Genomic DNA, 16,453 nt, shown 5'->3' with positions numbered 1-16,453 from the left:
GGCCCTACTCCCGAGTCGTCCTCTTTGCTTGAGCTGCTCTTGCCTTCTGGCAGCTTTTCTCATGCGTGCATTAGGAACAGGCTCCTCGTGTTCCTCTGCCTCACTACTATCAGTCTCCGGAGGCTCTGGAGTCCTCACCTCACTTTCTGATGGCCCTGGCCTCACCTCAGCCTCATCGCTTTCCGATTCCATTGCCAGCTCCGTAGGCTGCTAATGGACCAAAACAATCTGCCTTGCCCAAGCACTGTAGATCATGTGTGCAATCAAGAATGCTATATAAAAGCTGTGGTGGCGCAGTGGTTAGAATGCAGCATTGCAGGTTAATTCTGCTGTCTGCCAGCAGTTCAGCAGTTTGAGTCTTACTGGCTCAAGGTTGACTCAGCCTTCCATCTTTCCGAGGTGGGTAAAATGAGGACCCAGATTATTGGAGGCAATATGCTGACTGTGTAAACTGCTTAGAGAGGACTGTAAAGCACTATGAAGCGGTATATAAGTCTAAGTGCTATTACTATTGCTATAGAGTACAATATATGTATGCATGCATCAGTTAACTGGCTGATTCATTTATTCATTCATTCTTTCTGTCATTCCTATTTATAAGATACCAAGGCAATTAATAAATCCAACCCACTAACTCCTATAAATCATAAAAATATGCACATTATTTTTAGCATTGAAGCATGCTCACCAAAATATGCAGATAATGAACAGCAAAATTATTCAAAACAATGAGTAGGAGCAGATTGGAAATGTGCATTCTCCATTGTAGCACCTGCCCTCTAGCACAGCACCCGCTTAGACACACATTCTACTCCCACCCTTCAAATGTTCTGGCAGTCTCTTAAGACCAGGCTCTGTTCCTAGGACTGGGGTTTGGGATTGTCCCTGGCAACTGCAATTGCCGACAGCAATTTTTCCCTGCATGTTGTTTAGGTTGTTTTATCCAAATAATCAAGTTTCTTTATAAAATTATGTATCCTTTTAAATGTTGGAGGCCACCCAGTCTTTTTGGAGTTGCTTGAACATCAGAGTCCAATAAAATAGATATACAACAGACACAGCAGTGGTAAGCAGTAGAGAGTGCTTGACATTCTACTACAGATACTCCTCAAGTTGTGATGGAAACTTGGGACCAAAATTTCTGTTGTTAAGCAATGCAGTCATAAAGTGCAATGTCAGGTGACTACATTGCTTAGTGACAGCAATCCCTGCAGTTGCCATTGCTGTTATTAAGTGATGATCACGCTTCAGTAAGTGAGCACCTCTTTACAACTTCCTGCCAGTTTCCAACAAGCAAAATCAGTGGGGAAGCCGGCAGGAAGTTGCAGGTCCCAGGTAGCTTGCAAGCAGGCATGCAGGCTGGTAAGTAGCTACTGCTGGGTGAGAGAGAATAGACATGGGTGCACAAGTGGTGGGAAAATATTTTTCGGGTGTCCACTGGCAGATAGTGTGTGAGTGGTGTGGGAGGTGGTGACCTGAGCACAGTGGGACTTCGGGTGACTGCTGCAAGGGGGGGGGGAGAGGATGCAGGAGTGTAATGGAATGTGTGAATGTCCTTGGGGGATGAGGAAACAACATGCTGCCTAGGAAACAATCAGACAAGAGGGAGAGGAGTCCCCAATGGATTAATGGTCCTAGAAAGAAACTGAAGAAGGATCTGCCCTATATGATCAGTCTATATAATAAGACAGGGGAGGTTGTACCTTCAAGACTGATGTCAGCCCTGCTGGGTAAACCAGAGAGGAAACACAACAAGATGAGCTAATTCTGATTTATTGAAAGGCTAAATTAACAGAATCTTGAAAGTCCGAAGGTACAAACTTCCCACTGCCACTTTTAACCACCTGATCAATGGTGGAGGAGACACGGTGGAGTTTTGGGTTGCAGCTGTTGGGTGGGAGAGGGTATGTGAATAGCTGGATGGGGTGTGCAAGTGAGAGAGACCTGACCAACGTGCCACCTTCCCTACTGGCTTCCCCATTGATTTTACTTGTGGTAAACCAGCAAGGAGAATTGCAAATCTTGATCATGTGACTGCAGACATTGTATGAGCCAGTTACAAAATGCCTAGACTGTAATCATGTGATTCTGAAGTTGCTAGGATGGCTGGCCCTAACTGCATGCTTAGTACTATTGTAACGCCAAACAGTCACTGAATGAGTTATTATTAACCAAAGACTGCCTTCAAAATACTAGCTTTTAGGGGAGCTTATAGAAGAGCCATGGTGGCGCAGTGGTTAGAATGCAGTACTGCAGGCTACTTCTGCCAACTGCCAGCTGCCAGCAGTTCGGCAGTTTGAGTCTCACCAGGCTCAAAGTTGACTCAGCCTTCCGTCCTTCCAAGGTCGGTAAAATGAGGACCCAGATTGTTGGGGGCAATATGCTGACTCTCTAAACCCCTTAGAGAGGGCTGTAAAGCACTATGAAGCGGTATTTAAGTCTAAGTGCTATTGCTATAGGCAATTGCTGACAAAGCCTGTTGCAAGTTTGCATATCCCACCTCAGAAAATTCCAAAGTGATTCTAATGTTCACACTTAACTATAAAATGAATCAATAAAATCCTAATTTCTAATATCAAAGGTGGCCTCCATACAATGTAGGGTGGGATTTTTTTTTGGAACATTCATTGAAGAAATCATGTATTTATTTCTTTTAAAGAAGAAAGGGGTTAGAATGTGAACCCTAAAGCAGGGGTCTCCAACCTTGGTCCCTTTAAGACTTGTGGACTTCAACTCCCAGAGCAAAGCTGGCTGAGGAACTCTGGGAGTTGAAGTCCACAAGTCTTAAAGGACCAAGGTTGGAGACCCCTGCCCTAAAGGGATTCCTGGATGATTCTTGCTGCTCTTCAAAGAGACTGATGAAGAGATAAAGGTGATATTGTATTTGTATATGAGTAATCAAGACATTTCCTCTTTGGATAACTGACTTACCTCTGCATCTGTAGCACACTATTAAAATTCTCTTGTTCCAAATTGATTGACACAGAAGTGATGACACTTTCTGTTGGGAAATTCCCAGCCAGGCAAAGGAGGAGAATTCAAGCAGGGAGTTAGCTTTGAGTCGTTCTGCAGCTGCAAGAGACTTAGGACTGACCCCCCCCCTTATTATTATTATTATTATTTATTAAATTTTTATACCGCCCTTCTCCCGAAGGACTCAGGGCGGTGTAAGCCAAAAGTAAAAACACAAAATATATACAATTAAAACAACAGTTAAAACATAGCAGAATTATAAAGGCTGATAATTAAAATTAAAATTTAAAATATTAAAATATTAACAAAACCCCGAAATTAAAATTCCACACTATTATGCCAGTCCCGCTTGAAGAAATAAATGTGTTTTAAGCTCACGACGGAAGGTCCGAAGATCAGGCACTTGACGTAGGCCAGGGGGAAGTTCGTTCCAGAGCGTCGCCGCCCCCACAGAGAAGGCCCTACTCCTGGGGGCCGCCAGCCGACACTGTTTGGCGGACGGCACCCTGAGGAGACCCTCTCTGTGAGAGCGTACAGGTCGGTGGGAGGCAAAGGGTAACAGCAGGCGGTCTCGTAAGTACCCGGGTCCTAAGCCATGGAGCGCTTTAAAGGTGGTAACCAAAATCTTGAAGCGCACCCGAAAAACCACAGGAAGCCAGTGCAGACTATGGAGCAGTGGTGTTACATGGGAGCCACGAACGGCTCCCGTTACTACTCGCGCAGCCTCATTCTGGACTAACTGTAGCCTCCGGGTGCACCTCAAGGGCAGCCCCATGTAGAGAGCATTGCAGTAATCCAACCTAGATGTAACCAGAGCGTGAGTGACCGTGCATAAGGCATCCCGGTCAAGGAAGGGACGCAACTGGCGGACCAAGCGAACTTGGTAAAAGGCCCTCCTGGAGACGGCTGCCAGGTGTTCATCAAAAGACAGCCATCCATCCAGGAGGACACCCAAGTTGCGAACCACCTCCTTTGGGGCCACTAACTCGCCCCCAACAGTCAGCTGCGGATACAGCTGACTGTACTGGGGTGCCGGCATCCACAGCCACTCCTTAGGTTCCATGGTACCTTATCTGTTTGTTGGCAAGGGAAGGCAAGGAGTCTGAAGAAATTTTTCTATTATAGGGAGAACACAAGAAAGTTGTCAGTTTGACCCTTCACATCTGGTTGCTTGCACCTGACACTTTCATTGCTTTGTTTTATGTTGCTTTGAAGTTCAGTAATTGGTTTATGTTTCTTGAAGAGAGAGATAGCAATAAAAATAATGATCTTCACAAAAGTCTATATGCCTACCTCTTGCGCTATTTTTTTTCCTATGATTCCAAGTTCTTTCAGGGGATGACTCTGAATTTCCCTTGCTCCATCTCATTACTGTCTTGTACATACCTGATTTATGTGATATGATTTAAGTATTTGGCTTAGAGAAAGAACGTACTGTGAAAAACTAGATTTCTCCCTTGCTAAGTTTTTTAGATTTTTTTGATGGATGATACTGATAACATCCAGACATAATGCTAATCCACCCTTTGATTTTATGAATTCAAGCCTTAGGCTGTTAACTGACTTATTCCTTCTTTCATTTCTCAAACACAACTGTACTTCTTCACCTGGTTTTGGAATTAATTAAAAAAGGATCATAGCAATGGAAGGAATTTGAATTTAAAGCATCCTCAACAAATATTTAAGCTTTGCTTCAAAAAAGTTCAGCAAAATGGACCTAATCTTTTCCCTATTTATATTTTTCTATTTTGTGCAAATCCAGCAAATTGGTTTGAACGGCTATAAGTTTAAATGAAAAGAGTTCTCAGTCTTTGTTTATGGACACAAGTGCTTTCTGTAAAGATTAGAAAGGAATTTTGTAGTAACTGAATGCGATAAAGGAGAAGGAAGATTCAAGGTTAAAAACTGTACTTTTAATGCCAAACCAATTTTCAGCATTCTGCCTGAATTGGTCGGTTGTGTATCAGTACCTTTAACAAACTGTAATTTGTTAAATGAAACAAGCAGCCACATCTGAGGGTAATGTTCTAATGATGTGATTTCTGCATTTTACTGATGAACACTCACTAATTTAATAATCCTGGATTATGCTAACCCTCAATTGTTACAAGATTCCTTCTTTCTGTTGACATTGGGGGAAACCTTAACATGTATATGATAGCATAACTTCTTTAAATGGCAATTTTATGATGGATGTGACATTTTGAAATCATTCCTTGTTCCCCAAGGATGAGGTGGCATAATAGGTTTATAGGTGAAAGATATAACCGATCTGAATCTCAGTGCATCTCTGATGCAATGTGTTATTTCAATAAACTATATGAAAGAAAGCAAGAAAAGATTTTAAATTAAAATTTTAAAATTTTAAATTTGATTAAATAAATAAAATAATAAATAAATCCTTTAAAATATTTAGATATTTATTTGTAGCTTAATAAAGTACTGATCCCCATCCCCACCCTGTTGATAGCATATTTTCATTGCAGGAGCTTAATGGGTCTTGTAAATGCCAGTTAATGTGAGCACTTTCTAAAACATGCTGAAATCTCCTATGGCTATAAAACAGTATTAACTGAACTGGAGAAGACAGCTTCATTTTGTCATCTGGTAACTGCTAGTCGGGTTGGTGGAGTTATCATTGTTCTTTTGCTATGTAACAACTCCAGACTGAATTTCTTGAATAAATAAATTTACCCTCTGGTACCAATCCATTCCACCACTGCCTACTTTGTCTGGCAGCAGCTTTCCAAGTCTGTTTTTGAAATGAGATTTTTTTTTTGCTCCCAAGAATTAAACAACTGACATTCTAGGATTTGCACAATACACTGAACCTCTAAATCTAGGTTAATAAAACACTGATGTTGTGCATTAATAACCCTGGTTAATAAAACACAATTACCATGCACAACAATGGTATAGTATGATATAATGGCTCAATTAACACAATATGATAAATCAATTGAGTTGTCATGCCAAATCACAACACTACCTGACTTCATTTTAGACTAATCAGGTGTGTGGTATGAATCCAGCATGCATGAAAAACAGGTGATCTCTCACTGAATTGTGGTTGTCCCTATAATCTTGCATGAGAGGCAAAAGATGGCCCCTGAGCCATATGCTGTTTTCAGTCAATTGGATGTGACTCTTATAGTCCTTTGAAAAAAATATGTTTAATTTTTCAATGCAACAGTAATTATTTTTAAGCATTATTTGATCAACCCATAAATTAGAATGGAATAGAATAACAGAGTTGGAAGGGACCTTGGAGGTCTTCTAGTCCAAACCCCTGCTTAGGCAGGAAACCCTATACCATTTCAGACAAATAGTTATCCAACATCTTCTTAAAAACGTCCAGTGTTGGAACATTCACAACTTCTGGAAGCAAGTGGTTCCACTGATTAATTGTTCTGTCAGGAAATTTCTCCTTAGTTCTAAGTTTCTTCTCTCCTTGATTAGTTTCGACCCATTGCTTTTTGTCCTGCCCTCAGGTGCTTTGGAGAATAGCTTGATTCCTTCTTGTTTGTGACAGCCCCTGAAATATTGGAACACTGCTGTCATGTCTCCCCTAGTCCTTCTTTTCATTAAATGGACATACCCAATTCCTGCAACCATTCTTCATATGTTTTAGCCTCCAGTCCCCTAATCATCTTCTTTGCTCTTCTCTGCACTCTTTCTAGAGTCTCCACATCTTTTTTACATCGTGGCAACCAAAACTGCAGTATTCCAAGTGTGGCCTTATCAAGGCATTATAAAGTGGTATTAACACTTCACGTTGTAAGGAAATAGATATATTCCAGACCTTGCAACGTGATCTTGATTCTATCCCTTAAATTAAATTAAATCAAATGCAGTTTTTGTCCTACCCTCACCTCATTTTTACTTTTGGAAAGGCAACTCCTGGCACAGTGCTGTCCTTTGGCCCCAATAATTTTTAGAGACAGAGTAGGTTTATGGCAGTTTCATAGGCAGAATAATGGTCTGTGAATCCATGAAACTAAATCTGAAGTGAAAATACAAATATTTGGCTAGAACGAAGACTTTAGACTTAGGTACTTTCTTCATAGAAGCAAGAACTGGGCTGCACACATAAGTAAGTGACAGACAGTTTTCTTTTCTGCCAAAACTTTGTTCGCATTCTCACTTCTGGTTCTTAATGGTATACTGGCTTTGGCACCTTCTCTGGGACTAGCCTGGTAATAATTTGTTAAGCCCAAATTTGAATTTGTTCCCATAAGTATAAGGTGACTTTCTTCCTTTTATTTTTTTTTATTTTATTTTTTTCATCCTCTACCTTCTCTATTTTGCTTACAAAAAGATTCTGGGCTGTCAGAAAAATTAAATTTTAAATTGATGTAGATGGAACTTCTGGCTGATGTTAGAACTCTTTATTGTTTTATTCCCTGGGAGGGACTTAAATTCTGTGGTAATCTGGTAGTTACAAGGCTCAGTGAAAACCTGTAATTATTCAATAGGATAATAACTATGGTTTATATATTCCTCAGCAGCTTTCCTAAGAATCAGTGGAAATAAAGACTAACAAGGAACTGTCCGTGTTTTGTCTTATTGCGTTTATCTACAAAGCCTTTTAGGTTATTTAAAGGGGAACTGCAGAAATGAATTCTTCCATGAAAAGAAAAGTTAAAGTAGAAGCTGCCCCTGGCTCTCTGTGTGTATGTGTGTGTGTGTTTATTGTTGTGGGCTTCTCTTCCTCTCCACTCACCTTGACTGTGCAGAAGGAGGCTTGCTAGAGAATGAAGAGGGAATTACTTTGCCACTGAATGGTTGTGATGGTACCTGCTCTCTCTCCCCTGAAAGCCAGCCTTTTGCATGTATAAGTTCCTCCATCACGTGCCAGTTCTGTTTCCTTGGAGACAACAGTGGAGGAGTGTCTTTGGATGCCTCTTCGGCAAAGGGAAAGCAGAGGCTTTTGCATTGAGCACAGAAGGTTTGCTGTATTTACTTGCTTCTGTTCTTTTGTTGTGCTGCTTTAAGGCAGGAAGGTTTTTGCATGCACTTTTAGAGACTCTTCCTCAAGAGCCAAGCAAATAATCTTTGAATGCTATTGATAAATTCTTACCTTTTCCAGTAATTCTTAGTAGCTCATGGTTATAGAGATTGATGTGAAGGATGAAGCTGTAGTAAAAGTTGCCGGGGCTTCCTTCCCCTCTAGCTATACATAGATTACAACAATGGCTGGAGAGATGGGGATTCACTCAAGGGTAGTTTATGGAACAGCTGCACAAAGCAGTAACTTCCTGCATATCTAAGTTACTCTAATTTTGGAGCCAGGTTTGAAGTGCTTCAGGAATGAAGTCTTTGTGAAATAGCAGTTCATAGTCTCTTAAGCAGGCTTGGAGCAGGTGGGAAAGCAATCAGCAAAATGCAAGGTCAATTGTTTATATTTCCTGTCAGCAAAAGGGAAAACTAATTCTTGGAAGAGAAATGAATGAAGATACTAATATTTGACATAGGTCAAGGAAAAATTACTCAAAAGATTAAATACAAATGGCAATTTAGTGATCCCTGGTTTTTTCCTCTATATCTATTCTACATCAGTAGGTTTTTTTTTTCCCCACTCTCTCCTACCCACATTTCTTCTTTTTTCTTTTTTTTACTTTTGGGACATTTTGTAAACTTGATGAAAATTTTAGCCCACATTTAGTCCTTGTCTTTGGGGTAAACTAACTTAATTAGGTTACTTTGTTTGTTAGCTGTAACTATAATTTTATCTGATTATTTTTATTACTAGTAATAATCTAACAATGCATTCAGGTGAGAGATATCATTATCATCTTGTTGAAATCTGGATGCTCTCTTCTTCAGTGGAATTGAAATTGATGTGTTTGGTTGGGTTACTGACATGTGCGGCTGTTAAAACCTTTTAGCTCTGCTATCCAATGATAGATAGGACCATCATGCTAGTCCAAGTGCAGAAAGCTGCTATCTGTCTATTTCAGTGAATAAAATACTGCTCTGTTCATAGATCACTCTGATAAGCTCGTGTTAGAGTAATGTCAGATTTTCTTGTTTAATGGGTAACTTTCTCAGCCATACATCTCTCCTTTTTTATATTGCTTAGTTCCCTTTTCTGGACAATTCACCAACTGTGATAACAAAAGTTTTGATGTGAAGGATTCCAGAAGATAGACACTAAGCTATTGTCATATTCTGTAAGTACATTAAAAGGTTAGGATTTAAATAATGCCATGAAGCCCACTTCTTTTGTTTTTAACTTCTTCCCCAAGTATCCCCAAAGGAGGCTTTGCCTAAGAATTGTTATGAAATGGGCATTTCTACCCACTTCTAGATGCCCCTCCATATGTCTGATTCTCAATAATACTTCAGGATTCTATTGTACTTCCCTTATATTCTATATGTTACAATTTTTGCTTTGACAATCCTTGGGCTTTCTGCAGCTGGTAGGAAATACTGCTTGGCCCAGAATAATTCGTATTTTGACCAATGTCAAAAGCAAATGTAATAACCTATAATGAGACCAAGAGTGAGTTTGGTGGAGCAATTAAAGGAACTGGGGTAGAAACCAGAACGCTGTGAGTTCTGTGAATTTGTGCTTTAGGCACAAAGCCAGCTGGGTGACCTTGGGCCAGTCATTTTCTCTCTCTCAGCCTTAGGAAAAAAGCAATTTCAAACTACTCTTAACAATCTTGCCAAGAAAACTGCATGGACTTGTCATGACTAATTGATAGTTCATAACTAATTGACAGTAGGGTTTAACTTGACTTGAAGGCACAAAAAAATATCAAGACCACAGCACTTGCAAACACAAAGCCTTGTTATCTTCTTGCCACTTTCTAGAGGCATAAAGGGAAGCCAGGGCCTGCTCTGGCTTGGCTTAAGATAAGTAGGCCATTGATAGCCCATTTGTAAGTCTCAGTTTCATGAAGAATGTAAAATGAAAAGTGCTTGCTTTCAGTTTGAGAGGTTATTTTCATTAAATTCTGAGATAAGTGAAAATGCTCTATCCAAAAGTCAAGTAACAAAAACTGAAATTTGGAAGTAGGAGTCAATTTCTTCTTTTTCAGAAACTTTGACTCTATAAAACTTCCTTCAAGTTGAACTCGGCTCCTAGTGATCTCATGTTATGTTTTAAGATTGTGATTTTTACACAGAGAATGATTGTATAAAAACAATGGCCCTATATTCCAACCTAAATCTTTTGATGCCAGATATAGTACAAAGTGACTTTTCTTCTGCTGGTTCTGGAAAGCTCTTAGGACTCTCTGCAGACTGCATGATAGAGTCCATTCCAGCTCACACGTAATCAACAAACCATTAACTTTCAGTGTTTGGGTCATCTTTTCACTTTCATTCCAACATGGTTGATGAAAATAACTTGAGCTGAAGGAGAAATTCAATTTCTCTTGCTGTAAAAAAGCTAAAAGGCAACATAATCTTAAACATTTCTTTCTGTGTACATAGCCTTCATATATTAACACTTTTCTTTTCAAGCTTCCTTAATAAGAAATGGAATATCTTTGACTCTTGCATTATCTTTTAAACAAAACTATTTCAACCTTTTCCTGCAAGTCTACACATGTAAATGTATTTTTAGGATGGAATCTTCCTGAGGTGGCAAACCTAATAAAAAAATAGTACATAAAGCAGTAGAGCAACCAGCAAGGTCAACAATCAGGAATAACAGTGTCCAAAAGGTAATTCAAGAAGAAGCCTATAAAATCACCACTCAGTTTTTTCTGAAGCCTACAGAAATGGGCTTGATTAACTGCCAGCAGAATTTCATAGATGCAGAACTTTCCAACTCAGTGACCTAAAGTGATCTTGGTGACAGGCAATTTGAATGGGGCTGCTGCTGAACATCTCAGAATGTATGAGGTTGGGTGAAGAAGATGGTATTTTGGGGTTCTGCTTTATACCCATTGTGAGCCAGTTTATTGTAGTGGTCCACCTGCTAGAATCCAGGAGACTGTGAGTTCTTGCTGTAGGCACAATGACAGCTGGTTGACCTTGGTCCAGTCAGTCTCAACTCCAGGAAGTAGGCCGTATGTGTGTGAGTGAGTGTGTGTGTTTGTTCTTACAGAGATAGTGTTCTATTGATAGAAACGGGTGAGCTGCTACAGGTTTGCCTGGGTTCGGGAGAACCTGTAGCTAACATGGCCAGTTTAGAGAACCTCCAAATCCCACCCCTGGCTGGCTCCACTCACCCCACCCCTCCCACCCCAGGAGTTTCCACATGTCCTGTTTTGGATGCGAGGTAAGTGCAGGGCTCACATAGAGACTTGGAGAGGGGGAAAGTGGGCCTTCCGGAAGCTCCGGAGGGCCTCCGGAGCCTGGGGGAGGCAGTTTTCACCCTCCCAGAGGCTCGAGGAAACCCTCTGGAGTCTGGGGAAGACGAAAATGCTCCCCCCACACCTTGGTGCAGGAGGCCAACTAGGCCACGCCCACCATGGCCATGCCCATCCAGCAACTGGGCAGAGAATCCGTTGCTAAAGTTTTTGAAGCCCTCCCCTGGATAAAAATGGATAGAAAACATGTGTATGCAAGAGCAACAGCAAGTTTATGAATGATTTGCTTTATAATAACATACATGTTTCCAGTGCTTTATTTGCTTTCTTGGGCAATTAGAGCAATATCAACTTTTGTGCTAGGTTGGCATTATTTATGAATTAGAATTAAAATCTTGTCATGGCAATTCTGTCTTATCTGCTTGGAGTTTCTGAATGTGGTTCTTACTGCTGTTAAGTGGTGACTCACCACAGGTGGGTTAACAGGAGACTTCCAGGAGACTGCTTGAGTTGCTAACCTTTTGTCTTCAGACAATAAATTACTTTACCCCTCCCAATAGTGTTGAATAGCAATATAACTAGATGCTGATTGTGCAAATACCATTGTTTTTAGTTTTTAGTTAGAAAGCAGTGATTGATTCAAAAGCAATGACTTTTACAACAGGATGCAAGTAAAAGGAATCAATTCATTAATCAACCGAATTAATTAAGAAAGAAAAAGCTTAGTGGGGGAGTAAGAGGTTAATTGTCTAGTATGAGTTGGCAATTAAATCCCTTTCTTTTTGCCAGATGTTCATTTTTAAATTTATTTTCCTGCTTATCAAGAGTTAGCCGGGATCAAAAGTCTGAAAGCCACGGAGATGTACAGATCTGGAATGGCTTGGTGATAATTCACTGTACAATATTATAAATCAGGTGCCTAAGATAACAAGAGAAATACAAATTAGCATTTGAAGGAAACAAAGAAAGAAAGCAGTATTGGTTATTCTCACTATTGTTCTTTCATGCCTACAGGAAACCAAACTTTCTATATGAAAAGTCCTTAATTCTGTAGTAGAATAACACATAAAGTAGCTAGGAGACATGTGATCTAAGGGGTAGATTATTTTCTCATACACATTTTTTTAATTAGAAGCATGCAGGCTATATTTCTAATTCTGTTACTATTTCAAATAATTCTTTTGTACAAATATTTTAATGTATGTGGGATCTATTCAACTTGGTAGCCTTTGCCTTCTCTTATTTCAGGGAAACATATTAGGAATAAAAGCAAACAATTATTAAAGTAGTGGACATCTGTTTGCAAGGTATGTTCAAGAAGGGGCTGAACTGTCTATCAGGGATATTTTAATTTCTATATCTGTGCGAGTAGAAGGTTGAACTCAGTTGCCTAAATGGCCCTTTCAAGTCTATAATTCTATCTAATCAGCAGGAAATATTTATGTGGAAGTGCTGAGAATTCAGGTCAGCTGATGGCTTTGCAACAAACTTCTGTTTTGTTTTTTAAATTCATTTTGGAATTCTTAATTCTAGCAGAAAACAAAGTACATATCCACAAGACAGAAATTTTTTCCGTAATAATTCCTAAGTATTATCACATTTACAATGACATTGTTCTTGTTTCTTAATTAAAATCCATTATAGTGAAAGTAGATGGTATACAGTTTGTAAGTGGTTGAACTGATTGTAGCTTGGCAGATGATGTTAGATTGCTGAAGAGGCAATAATACTATATTTTACATCTTGGACTTCTGGAAGCCATGCTTATTTACTGGAAGTTGCGGCTTCTAAATCTGACCTCTAATTTTGGGTGCTCTTTGCCTTACTGCAAGCAATTTGACACCAGCCTTTAATAGATAGAATAGACTTGAGAAATAATTACTTTTTAAAAGAGCAGCCTAATGCTTGAACTTCACTTCTTCATGCATTCCTTGCATTCTTGATTGAAATGTGGAGGGAAGAGAGATTAATCGTTGACCTACTGCAAAGAAAACACATTCTTTGGTTCTATAATTGGAAGACTCTTCCAAACTCCACATAACTGACTTCAGACATGGGCCAAAATCTTTATTGAAAAAGAGAGTGGTGCATCTGTCAATTACTCTTGTGAATAATGTTAGAAAGACTAAAGGGTTCATTTTTTTTCTGCAGAACTTGGTATGTCGAAAAATGTAGAAGCGTGCATTGCAAAATCGTGGTTTTACTTGTAAAGAGACCTAGGGTAGTGGTGGTGGTAGTGTTGTTGTTGGGTGTGGATTTTTTTTTTTTTGTCATGAACATTTTTGCAATTGCATAACTATTCTGATCAGGGTGAGTTCCTTCTATACTTTCATGACCTTGATTTCTGAGAGCAGAAGTTCCTTATGATAACCTACTAGGGCCTGGTAAATCCCATAAGGAATACAGCCATCTCTGGTAGGTTTTCTAGTTTGCCTGCATCTGAGGTGCAAAGGTGAGATGTTTTGTATATTTTAAATTATTTACATTTCACTTTCCGCCAAGACCTTCTGTCACTTATAGCAAGTTCTATAATGCCTGTGACATTCACTCCTTTCTTTGTCTGGAAATGGTCCTGATGAAACTGATGAAAAAGCATGGCAACAGTCAGGCAGGGTTCCTATATCAGCAGTTCTTGCTTTTGCTGCAAAATAGGTAAAGAAGCCATGTAGGGGATAATGGAAGTAGCATTTCAGTAAACACTAGTAAGCATTTTTCCCTTATTCTGTTTTTCTGGAGCCTTAACATCCAACAAACATTTTCTATTCCAGCCCTTCTCGGCCTCTCGTTAACATGAATGATGCCATGGTTACCCATGTGTCCTCCGGAGCCCCCACGCCAACAAAAAGGTAGGAGTACATGGGGATGGGTGTGTGCGGTGGGTCTTCTCTTTGAGGTAATCTGCATTTTGGGGGATTGCTGCACTCAGCTCAGGTATTTGCCTCTGGAGAACAAAAATGTTTTGTGGAATAAGTTTTTTGGAAAGCCAGTTTTGAAACATTAAGACTCTTCCTTTGGATTTACTACTGCATGTGGAAATGCTGACTGTGGAATAAAGCTTTGTTTTAACACTTCGATCAGTGGTGGTATTCAGTCGGTTCTATCCAGTTCGGGCAAACCGGTAGGGGCGACTGCGGGATACCCTGCCCACTCAGGCGGACATCATGACATCCCATTTTTCTATGTTTTCGAGGCTCTGTGCAAGCAAGCACAGAAGGCCTTGTGCACATGGAAGATACGTGTCTGCACATTTGCGAACTGTTAGGGAAGGTAAGTGAATGCTACCCCTGACTTTGATGGTTCCCCCCACCTCCCAAATCTACAGAAGTAAGATTTCTTTTTTTAACATGAATCAATGAGGCCTTGATGGAAGAAAAAGTGGAGTTTCCTACAAGCAGAAAGTTCTCTTTACTCCTCTTCTCCCTGCCTCTATTTGCAAGGTCTTTATTAATATTACTGCATTGCCTTTAGAGTTCTCAAACTGAACCTAAAACATGTTCAGGTTTTTTATTTATTTATTTATTTTTATTTGAATTTATATCCCGCCCTTCTCCGAAGACTCAGGGCAGCTTACACTGTGTTAAGCAATAGTCTCATCCATTTGTATATTATATACAAAGTCAACTTTTATTGCCCCCAACAATCTGGGTCCTCATTTTACCTACCTTATAGAGGATGGAAGGCTGAGTCAACCTTGGGCCTGGTGGGACTTGAACTTGCAGTAATTGCAAGCAGCTGTGTTAATAACAGACTTCTTAGTCTGTTGAGCCACCAGGGGCCCTTACTAGTTTACAAAAAGAACCGAAGACACAACAGACCACAGACACTTCTTCAGCAAGAGAGGGGGTGGGGGTGGGGACTTTTTCTCATCTATGCTGAAAAAATGTTACTTGCTTACCAGCTATGCATACTCTCATAATTGGAAAATCAAATTTTTGTCTACTGGATTTAAGAAACCACCATAAGTGAATGTTCACCTGCTGCTGACTGAAAGGGCTTCCAACTGAAGAGGATAATTTTTGACAATTTCTGTCTCTCACAATCTCTTGTGTAATACATCTATTGTATATTAGAGTCCTTTCCTTCTTCTTGTGAGCAAAGTTAAGTTGTATTTTCTTTTTAAATTCCATTTATTATTTACTGTTAAAATTTATTGGCCGCCCATCTTACCACAGAGCAACTATGGGCAGCTTTTTATTTATGTTTAATAATTACTATGAAGAGTCTCTTTTTTCCCCGTTTGTGTAAATAATATATTTCTTTTTTATTTTCTCTTATATAAATTTAATCTTAAAAATTTATACTGTATAGGGTAAATATCACTTGTTTCTTGCCCAGGTAGAGTGGCTACTGAAATTAGACTATAATTAGATTATAGCAATTCCTGTATATTTAGAATTAGATAGCATGAGCTGCATTCATTTCTGCCACTTCCTAGGAGTTGAAGGGATAAACACTGTCATTTTTAATTCTGTCCTGCTTAAGGAGTACCTGCTAAGAAGCTAAATAATGTGGTTGGTGGTGGGTGGTTTTGGTTTTTTTTTGAATTTATATCCCACCCTTCTCCGAAGACTCAGAGCAGCTTATACTGTGTTAAGCAATAGTCTTCATCCATTTGTATATTATATACAAAGTCAACTTAATTGCCCCCAACAATCTGGATCCTCATTTTACCTACCTTATAAAGGATGGAAGGCTGAGTCAACCTTGGGCCTGGTGGGACTTGAACGTGCAGTAATTGCAAGCAGCTGTGTTAATAACAGACAGACTTAGGGTGTTTCCTGAAGCAGCTTCCCACTTCTGAAAGAGCTTGCTCCTTGAAGCATGGATGGTCCCTATTCTAATGGCTTTTTAGATGCACATGAAAAACACATCAATCTCCCAAGGAATCTCCTTTCAGAAGGCCTTGGGAGATTAAGAGCATTAGCACCATCACTATTTACAACTTTATAATTTCTTAGTCTAGTATTCCTAGTTCCTTTTATTCTGATATACAGTATGCCCTGTTTCTAATGGAGTCCAGCTGGTTTAAGGTAGTTAGATTTTATTGATTGATTTGATTTTTCGGATAAAATAAATAAGTGGGCAAAATTCCAGGAGGAAATTAAAGCGGCCAAGAGAAATGCTGTGTAGCCTCATCTGTTCTCAAGGAATGTCAGAACCGGATTTTGGTGAATTTTCACGTCACTTCAGTCATTTGACTCTGTGGCTTACAG

General features: G+C 39.6%; 1 protein-coding gene across 6 annotated transcripts in view; it reads left to right on the top strand.

Annotated features, from left to right (window-relative positions):
- The window catches only part of DTNB (dystrobrevin beta), a 99,454-nt gene that overhangs the window by 22,531 nt on the left and 60,470 nt on the right, over nucleotides 1-16,453 (top strand). For all 6 annotated transcript variants that reach the window (XR_009152876.1, XM_058164697.1, XM_058164696.1 and 3 more), the window contains exon 6: nucleotides 14,009-14,086. Coding sequence is in view for 5 of the 6 variants with exons in the window: in XM_058164697.1 (XP_058020680.1) it covers nucleotides 14,009-14,086 (78 nt within the window). In the remaining variant the exon portion in view is untranslated. The remainder of the gene's footprint in view (nucleotides 1-14,008; nucleotides 14,087-16,453) is intronic.

The sequence above is a fragment of the Ahaetulla prasina genome, chromosome 1 (genome assembly GCF_028640845.1).
Source record: "Ahaetulla prasina isolate Xishuangbanna chromosome 1, ASM2864084v1, whole genome shotgun sequence".
NCBI lineage: Eukaryota > Metazoa > Chordata > Lepidosauria > Squamata > Colubridae > Ahaetulla > Ahaetulla prasina.
Note: the sequence above shows the minus strand (reverse complement) of the source record. Positions and strands in the feature narration are given on the sequence as shown.